This window comes from Rattus norvegicus, chromosome 3 (assembly GCF_021556685.1).
Source record: "Rattus norvegicus strain SHRSP/BbbUtx chromosome 3, alternate assembly SHRSP_T2T, whole genome shotgun sequence".
Classification (NCBI taxonomy): Eukaryota; Metazoa; Chordata; class Mammalia; order Rodentia; family Muridae; genus Rattus; species Rattus norvegicus.
In genome coordinates this window covers 75,540,183-75,559,998 of record NC_141536.1, presented here as the reverse complement: position 1 = coordinate 75,559,998, position 19,816 = coordinate 75,540,183, and the positions used below count along the sequence as shown (strand labels likewise).

The 19,816-nt window shown below is 37.6% G+C and overlaps 1 protein-coding gene, 1 non-coding gene and 1 pseudogene across 2 annotated transcripts; 2 read left to right on the top strand and 1 right to left on the bottom strand.

The window, feature by feature from the left end:
- Window positions 1–6,722: 6,722 nt before the first annotated feature.
- Rnu6-886 (RNA, U6 small nuclear 886) lies at window positions 6,723–6,829 on the bottom strand. Its single transcript, XR_015685198.1, has one exon. It is a non-coding gene; the product is annotated as a U6 spliceosomal RNA (small nuclear RNA).
- On the top strand, window positions 7,036–7,557 carry Olr738-ps (olfactory receptor pseudogene 738; annotated as a pseudogene).
- Or4b1d (olfactory receptor family 4 subfamily B member 1D) lies at window positions 18,593–19,519 on the top strand. Its single transcript, NM_001000616.1, is given in 1 exon segment — window positions 18,593–19,519. A coding segment is annotated over 1 exon segment (927 nt).
- Window positions 19,520–19,816: the final 297 nt, after the last annotated feature.

Below are 19,816 nucleotides of genomic sequence, written 5' to 3'. Positions count from 1 at the left end.
AGGCGTCATTTTTCAGCTACATTCCTTTAGAAGAATAATAGTATTTGATTTTCTCCTAGGCCCATGGCCTATCTAGTCTTTGGTTCTTAGTCAATAGAGCAATGTCAGAAATGAGTCACATCTCATGGAGTGGACTTTAAATCTTATTAAATGGTGGTTGGATACTCTTAAAACAATTGTGCCAATATTGTATCAAGCAGGCAGATCATCACCACTGTAGAGTAAAGGGCTTGTGGTAGATTTTTGTTTACCTTTCTCCTCTGTTAGTATAAAGAATACTTTTAGTACTGTGAATAGTAGTCAGTGGGGATGTAGGATCTGGTCAGGTATCAGATTGATACTTTTCTGTGTTCAATGAGGTAGGTAAAGGTTGTCTTCAGCAATAGGATCTTATCATCATTGCAGAGAGCAACCAATAGCTGTGACAATAGCCTGAACTGTCTAGGAGTATTCATGGAGTCCCTTTGGCTAACAATTAGATGTAGCCCATTCTCAGCAATGAAAGTGATTTGATGGTGAGAGCTATCCAACTGGGGCTTTGTTTCCCCTGTTATTTTGTAATTCCACCTAAATTTGTTGTATATATGTACATATTTTGATAAGTTTGTATTGTAGTAGGCATTGTAGTAAGGGGCCCTTTGTGTTTGTTGTTCCTCCTCATAGTCTGTTCATTTTGCTGTCTTCCTTCTCACTCCCCATTTAATCCTCCTGATCTATCCTGTTGGACTATAGTGGAGACATATCACCCTGGCTATTATTGATTGTATCTTTACACTGATATCTAGCCTTCTAGCTCTGTAAGACCTGTAAAAATGACTTTTTGTGTTTCTCATTTCTTTCTATCTTCCATATAGTATTCAAATAGTATTCAACTGGGAAACTGGCCCAGAAAATTCACTATTGAACTCTGACAGGCCTTTGCTTTTTGATAATTTTGTTGAGAAATTTTGTATCTATGGTTGTCTGGGGGACTGAATGCTGGTTTATTTTGTTGTTGTCTGTGACTTTGATATAAGGATAATACTGGCTTCTTAGAGTGAGCTTGGTAACATTTCTTTCCCTTATCTTTTACAGAATACTTTGGGAAGCACTGGTGTTAGTTCTTCGTCAGAGGCCTGTCAGAATTCAACAGTGAATCTATCTGGGCTCAGATATCTCTCAGTTGATAGATTAAAAAAATATTGGTCCTTTTATTTTTTATTTGTTTCTTTTTGTCTAAGGGTTCTCTGATCTTGTTTACCCTTTCTAAGAACCAAATCTGTTGCTGCTTTTTTTCTGTTTCCCATTTATTAATTTTGTCTCTGGTCTTAATTCTTTCTTTCTTTCTACTTAACTTGGGGTTGGCTCATCGTTTTTCTTAGGCCTTAAAGTGTATTGTTGCTTATTTGTTACTGTAATATATTTGTACTGTAGTGTATTTGATATCATTATTTGTTATTGTAATGTATCATTACAGGCTGCATATGTATATATATATGAATTGAGTGAACATGAAAGCACAATACTGACCAAAACCTATGAGACTGGAGAGCCAGGATTAACTACCATAGAATTATTTGTCAAATTGTATTTATTTATGTTTATCTTAGCTTCTATTATGTCCCAGAAATAATATGATTGTTGTTCTTCCATGAGTTTATATTTTTTGTTTTTCTTCTTCTCTTTATTACTAAGGATAGCTCTTAGAACATCATAGGATTTAATACTATGTGTTAAATTATTGAATGAAATGACAAGATGGAATCCCTTTCAGAGGAAATTCTAATCCCAGTCTATGATCATGACCACTTATCCTCACTGACACAGAGAAAGAGGTGGACTAAAGGATTTATAGATGAATATTATACTTAAATATAAGGGTGTGGTATTAGAAGATTCTATGAACACAATTTAGATTAATACTTCTGTATTATTTATTTTCCTATTTTGTTTTGATTCACTATCAGAGACATTTCTGTAGCTTAACTAGACTTGGAGGGGAATGAGGAAAATATGGATCCTAAAAACCTTTAGTGGGTGTGGAGACTACAGGATAGCATTGTAGGTGCTCTCCTGAGCTACAGAAGACACGGTCCTGTGGATAATATGTCTGCAAGACAGAGGAATTAGAGTTGATCACAATCAGCAATGAAGATAATCTTGTTGGTCTCCCTATTCCCCAAACTGTCCTGGCTTCCACAATGACTTTCACCTTCTTTAAGACCACCTATTTGACACATGGTATGCACTCATTGATAAGTGGCTATCAGCCCAAATGCTTGAATTATCCTAGATGCCTAGAACAAATGAAACTCAAGACGGATGATCAAAATGTGAATGCTTCACTCCTTCTTTAAAAGGGGAACAAGAATACCCTTGGCAGGGAAGAGAGAGGCAAAGATTAAAACAGACACAGAAGGAACACCCATTCAGAGCCTGCCCCACATGTGGCCCATACATATACAGCCATCCAATTAGACAAGATGGATGAAGCAAAGAAGTACAGGCCGACAGGAACCGGATGTAGAACCCTCCTGAGAGACACAGCCAGAATACAGCAAACACAGAGGCGAATGCCAGCAGCAAACCACTGAACTGAGAATAGGACCCCCGTTGAAGGAATCAGAGAAAGAACTGGAAGAGCTTGAAGGAGCTTGAGACCCCTTATGAACAACTATGCCAAGCAACCAGAGCTTCCAGGGACTAAGCCACTACCTAAAGACTATACATGGACTGGCCCTGGACTCTGACCTCATAGGTAGCAATGAATATTCTAGTAAGATCACCAGTGGGAGGGGAAGCCCTTGTTCCTGCTAAGACTGAACCCCCAGTGAACTAGATTGTTGGGGGGAGGGCGGCAATGGGGGGAGGATGGGGAGGGGAACACCCATAAAGAAGGGGAGGGCGAGCAATTAGGGGGATGTTTGCCAGGCACCTGGGAAAGGGAATAACACTCGAAATGTAAATAAGAAATACTCAATTTAATAAAAAAAGGTGTTGAACATTTATTTAGGTGTTTCTCAGCCATTCGACATTCCTCAGCTGTGAATTCATTGTTTAGCTCTGAACCCCATTTTTTAATAGGGTTATTTGTCTCCCTGCAGTCTAACTTCTTGAGTTCTTTGTATATTTTGGATATAAGCCCTTTATCTGTTGTAGGATTGGTAAATTCCTTTTCCCAATCTGTTGGTTGCTGTTTTGTCCTAACACTAGTGTCCTTTGGCTTACAGAAGCTTTGCAGTTTAATGAGATCCCTATGTCGATTCTTTATCTTAGCGCACAAGCCATTGGTGTTTTGTTCAGGATATTTTTCCAGTGCCCATGTGTTCGAGATTCTTTCCCACTTTTTCTTCTATTAGTTTGAGTGTATCTGGTTTGATGTGGAGGACCTTGATCCACTTCGACTTAAGCTTTGTACAGGGTGATCAGCATGGTTCGATCTGCATTCTTCTACATGGTGACCTCCAGTTGAACCAGCACCATTTGCTAACATTGCTATCTTTTTTTCCACTGGATGGTTTTTGCTCCTTCGTCAAAAATCAAGTGACCAAAGGTGTGTGGGTTCATTTCTGGGTCTTCAATTCTATTCCACTGGTCTATCTGTCTGTCTCTGTATCAATACCATGCAGTTTTTATCACTATTGTTCTATAATACTGCTTGAGGCTCGGGGATAGTGTTTCCCCTGGAAGTCCTTTTATTGTTGAGGATAGTTTTACCCAACCTGGTTTTTTTGTTATTCCAGATGAATTTGCAAATTGTTCTGTCTAACTCTTGAAGAATTGGATTTGTATTTTGATGGGGATTGCATTGAATCTGTAGACCGCTTTTAGTAAAATGGCCAATTTTTACTATATCAATCCTGCCAATCCATGAGCATGGGAGATCTTTCCATCTTCTGAGGTCTTCTTCAATTTCTTTCTTCAGAATTTTGAAGCTCTTATCATACAGATCTTTCACTTGCTTGGATAAAGTCACACCAATGTATTTTATATTATTTGGGACTATTATGAAGGGTGTCACTTCCCTAATTTTTTCTCAGCTTGTTTCTCTCTTGTGTTGCAGAAGGCTACTGATTTATTTGAGTTAATTTTATACCCAGCTAATTTGCTGAAGGTGTTTATCAGGTTTAGTAGTTCTTTGGTGGACCTTTTGGGATCACTTAAGTATACTATCATATCATCTGCAAATAGTGATATTTTGCCTTCTTCTTTTCCAATCTGTATTCCCTTGATCTCCTTTTGTTGTCTGATTGCTCTGGCTAGAACTTCAAGAACTATTTTGAATAAGTAGGGAGAGAGTGAGCAGCCTTGTCTAGTCCCTGATTTTAGTGGGATTACTTCAACTTTCTGTCCATTTAGTTTAATGTTAGCAACTGGTTTGCTTATATGGCTTTTACTATGTTTAGGTTGGGCCCTGAATTCCTATTCTTTCCAGGGCTTTATCATGAAGGGGTGTTGAATTTCGTCAAATGGTTTCTCAGCACCTCATGAAATGATCATGTGGTTTTGTTCTTTCAGTTTGTTTATATAATGGATTATGTTGATGGTTTTCCATATATTAAACCATCTCCGCATGCCTGGGATGAAGTCTACTTGTGTATGGTGGGTGATTGTTTTGATGTGCTCTTGGATTCGGTTTGCCAGAATTTTATTGAGTATTTTTGCATCGATATTCATAAGGGAAATTGGTCTGAAGTTCTCTTTGTTTGTTGAGTCTCTGTGTGGTTTAGGTATAAGAGTAATTGTGGCTTCATAGAAGGAATTTGGTAGTGCTCCATCTGTTTCAGTTTTGTGGAATAGTTTGGATAGTATTGGTATGAGGTCTTCTATGAAGGTCTGATAAAATTCTGCACTAAACAGGTCTGGACCTGGGCTCTTTTTGGTTGGAAGTACTTTAATGACTGCTTGTATTTCTTTAGGAGTTATGGGGTTGTTTAACTGGTTTATCTGGTCTGATTTAACTTCGGTACCTGGTATTTGTCTAGGAAATTTTCCATTTCCCGCAGCTTTTCAAGTTTTGTTGAATACAGGCTTTTGTAGTATGATCTGATGATTTTTTGAATTTCCTCTGATTCTGTAGTTATGCCTCCCTTTTCATTTCTGATTTTGTTAATTTGGACACACTCTCTGTGTCCTCTTTTTAGTCTGGCTAAGGGTTTATCTATCTTGTTGATTTTCTCAAAGAACCAACTTTTGGCTCTGTTGATTCTTTTTATGGTCCTTTTTGTTTCCACTTGGTTGATTTCAGCTGTGATTTTGATTATTTCATGCCTTCTACTCCTCCTGGATATATTTGCTTCTTTTTATTCTAGAGCTTTTTGCTGTGCTGTTAAGTTGCTGACATATGCTCTCTCCTGTTTTTTTCTGCAGTCACTCAGAGGTGTAAGTTTTCCTCTTAGCACAGCTTTCATTGTGTCCCATAAGTTTGGTTGTGCTGTATCTTCATTTACAGTAAATTCTAAGAAGTCTTTATTTTCTTTCTTTATTCCTTCATTGACCAGCTTATCATTGAGTAGAGCATTGTTCAGTTTCCATGTATATTTGAGCATTCTTCCCTTATTGTTTTTGAAGACCAGCTTTAGCCCGTGACTGTCTGATAGGATGCATGGGATTCTTTCTTTCTTTCTGTATCTGTTGAGGCCTGTTTTATGACCAATTATATGGTCAGTTTTGGAGAAAGTACCATGAGCCGCTAAGAAGACGGTATATCCTTTTGTTTTAGGATAGAATGCTCTATCAACATCTGTTAAGTCCATTAGTTTCATGACTTCTCTTAGTCTGTCTTCATCTCTGTTTAATTTCTCTTTCCATGATGTGTCCATTGATGAAAGTTGGGTGTTGTAATCTCCTACTATTATTGTGTGAGGTGCAATGTGTTCTTTGAGCTTTAGTATGGTTTCTTTTATGTATGTAGATGCCCTTGTATTTGGAGCATAGATATTTAGGATTCAGAGTTCATCCTGGTGGATTTTTTCTTTGATGAATATGAAGTGTCTTTCCTTATCTTTTTTTGATGATTTTTGGTTGAAAATCGATTTTATTCAATATTAGAATGGCTACTCCAGCTTGCTTCTTCAGACCATTTGCTTTGAAAGTTATTTTCCAGTCTTTTACTCTGAGGTAGTGTCTGTTTTTGTCTCTGAGGTGTGTTTCCTGTAGGCAGTAGAATGCTGGGTCCTCATTGCGTATCCAGTTTGTTAATCTGTTTCTTTTATTGGGGATTGAGTCCATTGATGTTGAGAGATATTAAGGAATAGTGATTGTTGCTTCCTGTTATATTCGTATTTGGATGTGTGATTATGTTTGTGTGCTTTTTTTCTCTTTGTTTTGTTGCAGGACGATTAGTTTCTTGCTTTTTCTAGTGCGTAGCTTGCCTCCTTATGCTCGGCTTTACCATTTATTATCCTTTATAGGCTGTATTTGTAGAAAGATATTTTGTAAATATGGTTTTGTCATGGAATATCTTGGTTTCTCCATCTATGTTAATTGAGAGTTTTACTGGATACAGTAACCTAGGCTGGCATTTGTGTTCTCTTGGGGTCTGTATGACATCTGTCCGGGATCTTCTGGCTTTCATAGTTTCTGGTGAGAAGTCTGTGCATTTGGTGTTTTGACTATTATGTGACAGGAGGATTTTCTTTTCTGGTCCAATCTATTTGGAGTTCTGTAGGATTCTTATATATTTATGGGCATCTCTCTATAGGTTAGTGAAGTTTTCTTCTATGATTTTGTTGAAGATATTTAAAAATATGGAATACTTCATGAATTTGCATGACATCCTTGCTAAGGGTCCATGCTAATCTTCTCTGTATCGTTCCAATTTTAATATATGTGCTCCGGAAGTGAGAACCCTTGTTTGATTTTTAAGTGAGCATTACTTTTGATATTTTATGGTGATTATGGTAAGTATGAATTATTGGTGAGACATACATTCATCTGTATTAATATGTTATACAATAGAAAATTGATACTCTTGATACATAGAAGAAAGAAAGAAAGAATATAGGTGAAGAACCCAAAATTGAACTCTGTGGTTATGGGCTAGTATTCATTTATATGGCTTTCTACTTCCTAATGATAACTAAGTAAACTGAAATACCATGAAAAGTTAGAGTACTATGTTGAATTCTGAATTATTGTCTGTTGGCTAAAGGAATGATTAATAAGTGGGTTGTTTTCTCTAACGTCCTGTACATGTTGTAAACTGGTGCTCCAATGTTTTATTTTAGGATGTTCACTGCCTGATGTCCACTATCCCTCTACTGAACCCATGACAAGGGCAAATAACATGACTTAATTGATCATCACCTGGCTTTTCCAGATATTTGTCTTCCATTTCTTGGGGTGGCTGAGATATTTTTGCTTGTGGTAATGGCCTGTGACTGCTATGTGGCCACCTGCAAACTTCTTCATTACATGAACATCATGAGTCGTCAAATGTGCCACACGCTGGTGGCTGTTTCTTGGCTGGGGGGCTTCTTACATTCTATAATTCAGGTTCTTATCACTATTCAGCTGCCTTTCTGTGGTCCCAATGTGATTGACCACTACTTCTGTGACCTCCAGCAAATAAATTTATGCATAAAACTTAACACCAAGTGGATCAAGGACCTCAATATGAAAAAAGATGCACTGATCCTGATAGAAGAGAAAGTGGATAATACCCTTGAATGCATTGGCCTAGAAGACAGCTTTCTGGATAGAACACTGTTAGTGCAGACTCTAAGGTGGAACCCCAAGAAACTGAAAAACTTTTGTAAAGCAAAGACAAAGTGGCAGCCTACAGAATGGGAAAAGATTTTTACCCACTGTACATCTGACTAGGACAAATAACCAAAATGTATAAAGAACTCTAGAAATTATGGTATCCAAAACCCAAATTATTCAATTTAAAAATAGTGTACAGATTTAAACAGAGAATTCTCAACAGAGGAAATTCAAATGACTGAGAAACACTAAGAAATGTTCAACATCCTTAGTCATCAGGGAAATGCAAATCAAATCTATTTTCGGATCTCATCTTATAATTGTCAGAAGAGCCAAGATCAATAACACAAGCTCATGCTGACAAGGATGTGAAGCAAGGGGAACACTTACCCATGGCTTATGGAACTACAAACTTGTATAGCAAATCTGGAAGTCAATATGGCTGTTCCTTATAAAGATGGGAATCCGTCTACTGTAGGATCCAGCTATACCACTCTTGGGAATATTCCCAAACAATGCTACATCCTACCACAAAGACACATGCTCAACGATATTCATTGCTGTTCTATTAATAATAGCCAGAAAATCAAAACAACCTAGATGTCCCTCAACAGAAAAATGGATAATGAAAACACGGGGCATCTGCACGATGGGATATTACTTAACTGTTAAAAAGTACATCATGAAATTTGTATGGAAATCTAATGGAACTAGAAAAAAACCATCCTATCTTAGTAGAGAGATGGAACATCTGTGATGTAACTAAAGCATAGATTTTTTTCTCTTTTTCATCTTTATATGTGCTGGTTGAAGCTGTATATCAATAGTGGCTTTAATGACAGCACAGAATACTCTTCCTTCTTCTGGTGCCTCCACTTTTTCTTTTTCATGGATGAATGTTCACAAGTGGTCATCAATTCCCCAGGAAGTTACCACTTGCCCTGCCTAGGATGACTTATTTCCATTTCCTATATAGCAAACCTTAGAGTTCTACTTTAAAACCATCTCCTCTGTGAAATGTTTCCTGACCACTTTTCTTCTGGAGTAGAATTAAGTTTCCAAAACATTCATGCTATCATTGTTCTGTCAAGGTGTATTTTCCTCTCAAACCATAAGCTCTCAAAGTAGAGGACTATTCATTGTCTCTTCCTTGTCTCTTTCTGTGAATATCATAACTGATACTTTATAAATACTTGGTAAATGAACAATTCCTGAAGCTGATAAGCAATGCTGTAACATCAACTCTTACAGTTTTTTTCTTGACTATTTAGTGGGGAGCAGTACATCTTATCTGTATAAAATTTTAACAGAGCTCTGGCTCTTAATTCCTTAAAATGTTTCAATTACCTGCTAGCTGCAGTCAGAAATTCAAGGCATCTAACTTCTGTGAATAATAGTTTTTGCCTACATTTAGTAAGGAAAATGGTAGGAAGATATTCATGTGATTATTTTCATTATTCAATATGATAATATACATAAAAATGTGTATTTTTGAATATGTGTGTGTGTGAGTATGCATGGCTGTGTTTACTAGTATCTGTATGGCAGAAGTCAAGCTCAGATACTGTTTCACAGGTATTGATCACGCTGGCTTTTTGAAAAAGAGTCTTTTGTCTGGTACATGGTGATTATGTTAATCTGACTGGCTAGTGAGCCATAGATTCTTCCCTGACCCTGTCCAACCCAGATCTTATAAGCACTCCACTATCTACTTGTGTTCCTGTTGTTGAACTCAGATCCTCATACTTATAATTAAGTACTTTACTGATCTATCTCCTCAGCCCATATGTAAAACATTAAGAGAAGAACATGAATCAGAGGAAAGGTAACTCTAGAATGTTACCATCACTGCCACCACCATCATCATTAGAGCTGGGCATTAATTTTGTGTGATGACTGTACCCAAGTCTGTTGGTCTTTCTGTCCTGTAGAGCTTCTTAGACTACTCTTGATTCCTTTCTTGCAGATTTGAAGTGCTATTTGAAAGTTTGAGGCTTTTGGTGGGGAGTATGTCATTGAAGTAATAAGTAATAAGTACTATCTATATCTTTATGTATATATCTCTATGTGTAATTGCCTCTCTGTTATATATTATGCTAAATTCTTATAATATTTCTTAGTGCACATTTGAAGTTTTTGGCTCAGAACTGAACACAGAGAAGGTACACCCTGGTCTCTTGATACATTGCTTACATTATACATGTTAGCCTCTAGGAAGTTGACTGAGATAGAGTTTTTCATTCTCTTACAGGTTAGGTTTCTTTAGTTAGAGCTACACATAGGACTTCATCAGTGACTCGTGAGTGGCTGGGGACTGCACAGCTTGATAAAGTCTGTTCTAGTAGAACTATCAACTTTTTCAGAAGTTATTGTACCTACTGAGGATTGCGGGTCTACTGAGAGCTCATTATTCTCTTTGTTCTATACTCACTGGGAGAAAACCACAGAGATTAAAGCAAAATATTTTCCCATTGTTTTTAAATTATTTCTTTTACTTTTGAGATTATAAAATAATTACTTTATTTTCACTTTCATCCTCTCCCCGCAAGCACTCCTATACATGCCTCCTGATATCTAATAAATTAATGGACCACTTTTCATTAATTGTTGTTATAGTCATATATACACATACATATTCTTAAACACAACCTACCCAGTCTGTATAACATCACTTCCATGTATGTTTTCAGGGCTGACCATTTGCTAAAGAATTAAAAACATTGTGCAAAAAGCTCAATTGAAGAAATATGTCAGTCTAATTATATCATCTCAGCATTGTAATCTCTCACTGATCTGTTACATTAAACTATAAATAACATGCAATTTCTTTGCAAGGAAAATTGCAGAATGGAGGGATCTTCTCTGTGCACATAGTTTTATGTTCTTTTCCTATTGAGTGTTTGGCTCTTTAAGTTTTGGCCATACAAAAAAGATACACAAAAAAGAGACAATTAATGATCTAGAATTGTGAAGTACAGAGATAGAGAGTCCAGCACTGACTGGAGGTAATCTAATGTGGTTAAATTATAATTAACTTAATGTTATATTTAACTTATATTAATGGCCACTGAAATATGTACCAGGAATCTAATGGCCTTTTTTTTACTTCTGATTCAAACCTGTGACTACCTTTTGGGTCCGGGTGGGACAATTCCTTTTCCAGGACCCCAGAGGTTCATTGAAGAGCCTTTAATCTCAGGCTCTTCATTTATCAGTTCTTCTAACTCAGGTTTACCCATTTACTGTCTTACCACTGCATGGTGGTACCATCACAGCCCCTGACAGAGATGCCAGTGTGATCACTGATCTATGTCTCATTACTACATGACTATTACAGATGAATGTATGCAAATGATGTAACCTGCAATAAGACACATGTTAATGGCTCAAACTGCTTGCTCTCCCCAGACTTCTTGCTTGAATCTTAATTCATATGCCCAACTTTAGCTATTGTGAGTAGTGCAGAATAATGGCCTTATTTATAATAGCCAGAAAATGGAAAGAACCCAGATGCCCTTCAACAGAGGAATGGATACAGAAAATGTGGTACATCTACACAATGGAATATTACTCAGCTATCAAAAACAACGAGTTTATGAAATTCGTAGGCAAATGGTTGGAACTGGAAAATATCATCCTGAGTGAGCTAACCCAATCACAGAAAGACATACATGGGGTGCACTCATTGATAAGTGGCTATTAGCCCAAATGCTTGAATTACCCTAGATCCCTAGAACAAACGAAACTCAAGACAGATGATCAAAATATGAATGCTTCACTCCTTCTTTAAATGAGGAAAAAGAATACCCTTGGCAGGGAAGGGAGAGGCGAAGATTAAAACAGAGACTGAAGGAACACCCATTCAGAGCCTGCCCCACATGTGGCCCATACATATACAGCCACCCAATTAGACAAGATGGATGAAGCAAAGAAGTGCAGACCGACAGGAGCCGGATGTAGATAGCTCCTGAGAGACACAGCCAGAATACAGCAAATACAGAGGCGAATGCCAGCAGCAAACCACTGAACTGAGAATAGGTCCCCTATTGAAGGAATCAGAGAAAGAACTGGAAGAGCTTGAAGGGGCTCGAGACCCCAAAAGTACAACAATGCCAAGCAATCAGAGCTTCCAGGGACTAAGCCACTACCTAAAGACTATACATGGACTGACCCTGGACTCTGACCTCATAGGTAGCAATGAATATCCTAGTAAGAGCACCAGTGGAAGGGGAAGCCCTGGGTCCTGCTAAGACTGAACCCCCAGTGAACTAGTCTATGGGGGGAGGGCGGCAATGGGGGGAGGGTTGGGAGGGGAACACCCATAAGGAAGGGGAGGGGGGAGGGGGATGTTTGCCCGGAAACCGGGAAAGGGAATAACACTCGAAATGTATATAAGAAATACTCAAGTTAATAAAAAAAAAAAGATTGATGTATGAGAATCTTTGCAATATAGTGAGTTGGAGTCTTTGAGTAAATAGTCACAAATGATATATCTGGATCTATTTTATTTTTTAATTGAAAATAAATTTTTATCACACAATATATTCTGATCAATGATTCCTTTATCTCATCCAAGATTCCTCTCAGAATCTCATCCAACTGGAAACCTTCTTTCTTCCCCTCTTTAGAAAGTGAGTAGGCAAATAAAACAAATGAACCATAAGAAAGAAAAAAGCATGAGAAACAGATATGCAGAGACCCACAAACAAAAACAAAACCAACAAAAAGCACAAAACTAAAAACTATAACATGCAAACAATCTATCCTGTTGGACTATAGTGGAGACGTATCGCCCTGGCTATTATTGATTGTATCTTTACACTGACATCTAGGCCTCTAGCTCTGCAAGATCTGTAAAAATGACCTTTTCTGTTTGTCATTTCTCTCTATCTTTCATATGGTATTCATATAGTATTCAACTGAGAAACTTCCAAGACCAGAAAATTCACTATTGAATTCTTTGCTTTTTGATAATTTTGTTGAGCAATTTTGTATCTATGGTTGTCTGGGGGACTGAATACTGGTTTATTCTGTTGTTGTCTGTGACTTTGATATAAGGATAATACTGGCTTCTTGGAGTGAGCTTGGAAGCATTTCTTTCCCTTATCTTTTACAGAATACTTTGGGAAGTCCTGGCGTTATTTCTTCTTCAGAGGCCTGTCAGAATTCAACAGTGATTCTATCTGGGCTCGGATATGTCTCAGTTGATAGATTAAAAAAATATTGGTCCTTTTATTTTTTATTTGTTTCTTTTTTCTAAGGGTTCTCTGATCTTGTTTACCCTTTCAAAGAACCAAATCTGTTGCTGATTTTTTTGTTTCCCATTTATCAATTTTGTCTCTGATCTTAATTATTTCTTTCTTTCGACTTAACTTGGGGTTGGCTCATGGTTTTTCTTAGGCCTTAAAGTGTATTGTTGCTTATTTGTAATGGATTTGTACTGTAGTGTATTTGACATCGTTATTTGTTATTGTAATGTATCATTAAGGACTGCATATATATATATACATATATATATATATATATATATGAATTGAGTGAGGATGAAAGCACAATATTAACCAAAACCTATGATACTGGAGAGCTAAGATAAGTTACCATAGAATTATTACTGAATTATTCATTAAATTGTATTTATTTATGCTTATCTCAGCTCCCATTATGTGTAGGAATAATATGACGTTGTTACTTCCATGAGTTTATAATTTTTGTTTTTCTTCTTCTCTTTTTTTATTACTAATGATAGTTCTTAGAACATCATAGGGTTTAATACTATATGTTAAATGATTGAATGAAATGATTAGATGGCATCCCTTTCAGAGGAATTTCTAATCCCAGTCTATGATCATGACTACTATCCTCACTGACACAGACAGGGGTGGACTAAAGGTTTTATAGATGAATATTACACCTAAATAGATGGGTGTGGAATTAGAAGATTCTATGAACTTAGATTAATACTTCCACCTTATTTATTTATTTTCCTATTTAGTTTTGATTCATTGGAAGAAACTTACTTCTGTAGGTCAGCTAAGCTTGGAGAAGAATCAGGAAAATATGGCTCCTAAAAACCTTTAGTGGGAGTGGAGACGACAGGATAGCACTGTAGATGCTCTCCTGAGCTACAGAAGACATGGTCCTGTGTGCAAGATGTCTGCAAGTCAAAGGAATTAGAGTTCACCATCAGCAATGAAGATAATCTTGTTGGTCTTGCCATTCCCCAAACTGTCCTGGCTTCCACAATGGCTTTCACCTTCTTTAAGACCACCTGTTTGCCATTCATCCACTCAGTCTTGGAATTCAGGTGAAAACCTAGGAAAGGTTGGTGCTTTGTCCAGCATGTCTATGGACAAGCCATCAGGTCCTGCTTGCCTCAGGTTGAAATTCTCACCCTCAGATTTCATTCTGTATATGGATATGCTACTAATGTCATTGCAGCATGTGAGGTTGCCACACTGTTACATGAATTCTGCAATAATTCTGTGAAAGGAGCAGTGTTTATACCCAAATCCTTTTTCTCTGGTTATCAGAACATGAAAGTGCTGTCTTTGGAACTTCATTTGCAAACAACTTGAAGGAGATGAGGCCCAAACGCTTGCTGTCAGCCACAATGTCAAAGATCATAGTGAGGTTGACTGTGGCTGCAGCAAGCAGTGACAGGCATAGCAGCATCTGAAAAGCCAAGACTTTCATTCTGTATAGAAGTAGAAAGAGGGGAGAGTAAGAAGAGATGGGGAGACATAGCATGATTGCAGTGCATAGTTCATCAACTGCTTACCCAGAGTTAGTGCCCGGAGGGCTATGTCATTTATAATCCGGTATTTATTTGCAGGGTTAATGTGTGGGAAAGCATCCTTGAAAGTTGTTTCTTTCATTATCTTTCTACTGAATTACTAAAAACTTATGCTTATGCATGAAATTCACTGAAACAGTTTTATCCTGACCTTGCATCATACTCCATTTGGCAAAGTTTTACTCTAGAGAACAGGAATTCTATGGGGAAGTTGGTCTCTTGATGGCAGTGTGTAGCAAAATTTACTTTTAAATAGTTCAAGGTTCTGGTTATTCACAGTTCTTGGAGTCTGAATGAGGAGGTAGGATTCCCACAACACAACAAGATCTTAAAATTTCAGGGATTTTAAATTTGTGGCTCTTATTTCTTAAATGCATATATTTTCATTGATTTACCACCTTCCCTGAGTTTTCTTTGTGATTTGTCTTATGTGTTATCTATCTTGTTTTATAAAGCTCCCAAGACCACTGGTGATTTTTCCTTGTGGCTAGGTCAGATCTTTGAGTCATGGTTGTATCACCACCCAGATCCTTCAGGAAGCGGTAGATGCGATGGAGTATCGGTTTTAAGTTAGTAATGGGAAGTAAGTAGAGTGTGGCCTTGGAAAGCTAACTAACCCCTCTTTGCTTTTGTCACTTCATCTTTGAATAGGAAGTAAAATATGTTTTTGAATTTTTTCTGTATCACCCTTAGAGGGGTTAGCTGATATTGATCTGGATTTGGTGCCCTGGGTCATGGTGAGACATATGCTATGAGGTGCTGTTAGTAAAGTGACTTTATTTGCTAAGAACTTGGATTTAAAAGGAAAGAAAGAGTACAGTGATCACTCCCATCTCAGCTGTACTATGAAGGACATGTTAGGTGCTTTTTGAGTGTCTTTCAGTTCCATCTCATTCAACTCTTTGCTCCAAGGCAGAGCAAGTGCACAGCAGCTCTTGTGACTTGGGGCGATGTGCAAAGACCAACGTTTCTTAGCAACCACATTCTACTGGACATGTATTTTTGTCCTAGATTCAGACTTTATTCCTTAAATTGGTTAAACTGTGTGTGTTTATGTGTGTGTGTGTGTGTGTGTGTGTGTGTGTGCGCGTGCATGTGTATGTGTGTGTTTATGTGTGTGTGTAGTGGTGTATGTGCCTGTGTACATGCGTGCATGTGTGCATGTATGTGTGTGTGTGTGTGTGTGTGTGTTTAGTGGTGTGTGTGTTTGTGTGTGTATGTGTGTGTATGTATTGGTGTGTGTGGGTCTGTGTGTCTAGTGGTGTGCGTGTGTGTGTTTATGTGTGTGTGTTTATGTGTGTGTGTGTGTTTATGCGTGTGTGTGTGTTTATGTGTGTGTGGTGGTGTTTGTGTGTGTGTGTTTATGTGCGTGTATAGTGGTGTGTGTATTTATGTGTGTGTATGTGTAATGGTGTGTGTGTAGTGGTGTGTGTGTATTTATATGTGTGTGTGTTGGTGTGTGTGTATGTGTGTGTATGTGTATGTGTGTGCGTGTGTGTGTGCATTTGTGTGTGTAGTGATTAGACATAATTGCTACACAAGGCTCTGCTTTATATTTTTCTCAGGCATGGTATCACTTTCTTTATTGTAAATTCTAAGAGACTACTTGATAGACTTTTACATGCTCATTTGCTGATTTATGCTTCCATGTCTTGGTCACTTTGACGTCTATATTTCTATGTGAGGCACCATTGTGTGTGGAGAGGATATATTAATTAATAACTATGCAATGTAGTAGGGACAAAGAAGTGGGGGAGATAGAGAAAAATACAGGAAACGCTGAGATGATAGATTGATCGATAGATAGATAGATAGATAGATAGATAGATAGATAGATAAGACTTAATTTTCAAAGAGGAGAGCTACTATGTATTCCCCTCTTGTCGATGAGCTTGGAAACATGGATTCTTATATGAGCTGCTCCTCTCTGAGTGTTTCAGAGTGATTCTAGTAAATTTACCTTCATTTCTTTAATAGATAAAGAATAGATCAACATTCAATCAGGTGAGAATTGTGGTTTAGGTTGTCAAATAAGTGTATCCCTTGCTTTTAATAGTTGGTCATTTGTATTTCTATTTACTTTTGTGCCACACATGTGCCCTATTCTTCTTAGGTAAAGTGTGGTAGTTACAGAAGGTCTCTGATTGCCAGATTTCTGCAGATCCTGGCTTTGGTGCTGTGTAAATCTAGACAATTTATTCACTTCTCTGTGAATAATCACGCCGAACTCACAAGTTTATTGTACATGCTGAATATATTAATGCATATAGTTTGAGTAGTTATAAATGTTTGATATGTTAGGTAACTTTGAAATGATATTCTCTTCTATTAACTCAAGATGCAAACAATTACAAAATAATTTATCATGATATCAATAGTTGACAATGTATTTTTTAGTAACTTTGAAATGATATTCTCTTCTATTAACTCAAGATGCAAACAATTACAAAATAAGTTATCATGATTTCAATAGTTGCCAATGTATTTTTTAGTAAGAGATATAAAGAAGAAGCTGAAATAATAAAAGATCCTATTAGTTTTGCTGAAAGGAACATGATGGAGTACTATTGGAACAGAAAACCATGGAACTTCATTCTTATAGCAGTTTGGTTCATTGTACAACTTAGGAAGAAAGACATATGAAAGAAAGAAGTGAGGGCACTTTATGTTACAACAAGATTTTTTAATTTCAGTTAGGGGATGACAATAAAGGTGCAAAGTGTTTACAATTAGTTTAAGAAGGCTCTTACATGTCCTCTGACAATATCAAAACTCATGCTGGGGCAGTGGGAACAGTTGGTAAGTTTTAGTAGAGAAGTGTGGTTAGATTTTTACATAAGGGAGATTGTTGAAGAACTTACCCAGTGCTTAGAGAGAAGATATAGGTGAGATTGTGTAATCTATACAAACTTCGTGAACCAATAGGACTGCTTTTGCATCCTAGAAGATGCATAGGCCTGGAAAAAACAGGGATAGATATTTCTGGTGCCAATGAACATGATAGGTATATGAAAGTGGATTTGACTTCAAAATATTCAAGTTGATGTTTGCTGGTTAAGAAAAAGAATTGTTGTGTGGCTCAGATATTAAAGCCATTAAAATCCAGTTAGAGGAATTCAGTTTCCCTGGTTATTCCCAGGTAGTAAGTCATTACACGGTAGTGAGAGGGACTCAGGCTTGCCTTGGTTATTCTGGTTTTTTTTTTTTTTTTTGGTTCTTTTTTTTTTTCCGGAGCTGGGGACTGAACCCAGGGCCTTGCGCTTCCTAGGTAAGCACTCTACCACTCAGCTAAATCCCCAGCTGCCTTGGTTATTCTGAAGTAGCAGAATGATCTGAGGAAGAAAGGGTGTGTGGTAAATCAATTTTCTGATTTTTGTTACAGAAAGGGTATGACTTGGCAGCTGGAAACTTAAAGACTTTGGTATGGTAATTTGTGAATCTGCTTTCTGTGTGTGAGGAGATGACAGCAAGAATGGGGAGGAAAGGGCACACAAGGAATCTGGTGTAGGTAAAATTTTGCAGTGTGTCTGGCTGGATAGGCAGGCCAATGAAACGTTGACATCAAAGCTGCAAGGTCAGGCAGCCTGGAAGATAATGGGATCATCAGAGCACTTTCTAGTTCCTACTTGCCCCTAGGTCTTCTGTGCAATCACAACCTAGTCCCACCATCTGCATTCTTAAATCTGACCATGCATTTTCCCTGTGCTTGTGAGCAAGACTATGGGGAAGGTGATTCTGTGTCATCTCCCTATTCAGCAACTTGATTTCTTAGGTGAATGGATACTCCTGGCGATTCTAAAGCATTGCAGAAAATCACTATTCTTATTTCATAGCACATGCCATACTGAATTTAAGCATATTGCTTGTTGTACCTTTGGGTTTTCATGTAATTTGCTGCTGCTGAATAAGGTTTCTTTAAGTTGTTAGCCTTTTGAGTCAGTTTCTTTTAGCTCCCATGGATGTCTGATTTCTTTCTCTTTTAAGGTCATTCCTCTAGTTTCTGTCACACAGTGATATTCTTCCTAAAATAAATACGTGAACAGTATCACAATTATTTATTGTTTTATTTAAGGTCCCTCGACTGCTGGTATCCAGCACACTTGAACTGAACTCATGGCCAATGTAAATGTGACTGAGTTGATCATCACTGGCCTTTTCCAGGACCTAGAGGTGCAGAAGGTGTGCTTTGTGTTGTTTCTTCCTGTGTATCTGGCCACTGTGCTGGGCAATGGCCTCATTGTTGTGACAGTCAACATCAGCAAGAGTCTGTATTCCCCCATGTATTTCTTCCTTAGCTACCTATCCTTGGTAGAGATCCTCTACTCCTCTACTGTTGTCCCTAAGTTCATCACTGATTTACTTCACAAGATTAAAACCATCTCTCTGAAGGGCTGCCTGGCTCAGATTTTCTTCTTCCACTTCTTTGGGGTCACTGAGATACTTTTGCTTACAGTGATGGCTTATGACCGTTATGTGGCTATCTGCAAACCTCTTTACTATACAACTATTATGAGTAGGCCCATATGTCACCGCCTGGTGGCTGGTTCCTGGGTGGGGGGATTTTTTCATTCTATTATTCAGATTTTCATCACTATCCCTTTGCCTTTCTGTGGTCCCAATATTATTGACCACTACTTCTGTGACCTCCATCCCTTATTCAAGTTGGCCTGCACTGACACTTTTGTGGTAGGGGTAATTATGTTTGTTAACAGTGGATTATTTTCTGTATTTTCCTTCCTTTTCTTGGTGTCTTCTTACATTGTTATCCTATACAACTTGAGGAATCACTCTGCTGAGGGGAGGCGCAAGGCTCTATCTACCTGTGCATCTCACATCATGGTGGTTGTCTTGTTCTTCGGACCTGCCATCTTCCTCTACTTGAGACCTGCTTCCACCTACACTGAAGACAAGCTTGTGGCTGTGTTCTACACGGTTATTACCCCCATGATGAACCCCATCATCTACACACTCAGAAATGCAGAGGTGAAAAATGCTGTGAGGAGGTTGTGGGGCAAAAAAGTGAGTTCAAGTCTGGAATAAAATTTAAGGTATGAAATAATCATCAGCATGACTACTCTGACTAGAACTTGAATCTGACTTTAATCATCAGTAAAGGAACAGATTAAAATCTACATGTTCATGGTTTTTGTTTTGTTTCAATTCCATCGTGTAATAGATGTCAGTATTTTGGTGAATGTTCAAATTTTACTATTTTACATCTCTTTTCTGTGATCTATAGTGTGTAATATTAGGAATAGAACTCCTGTAATGTGTGGGTATAAAAGTTCTCACATTGAAAGAAATGGAATAGTTTATTCTTGAGCCAATATGAGTAAT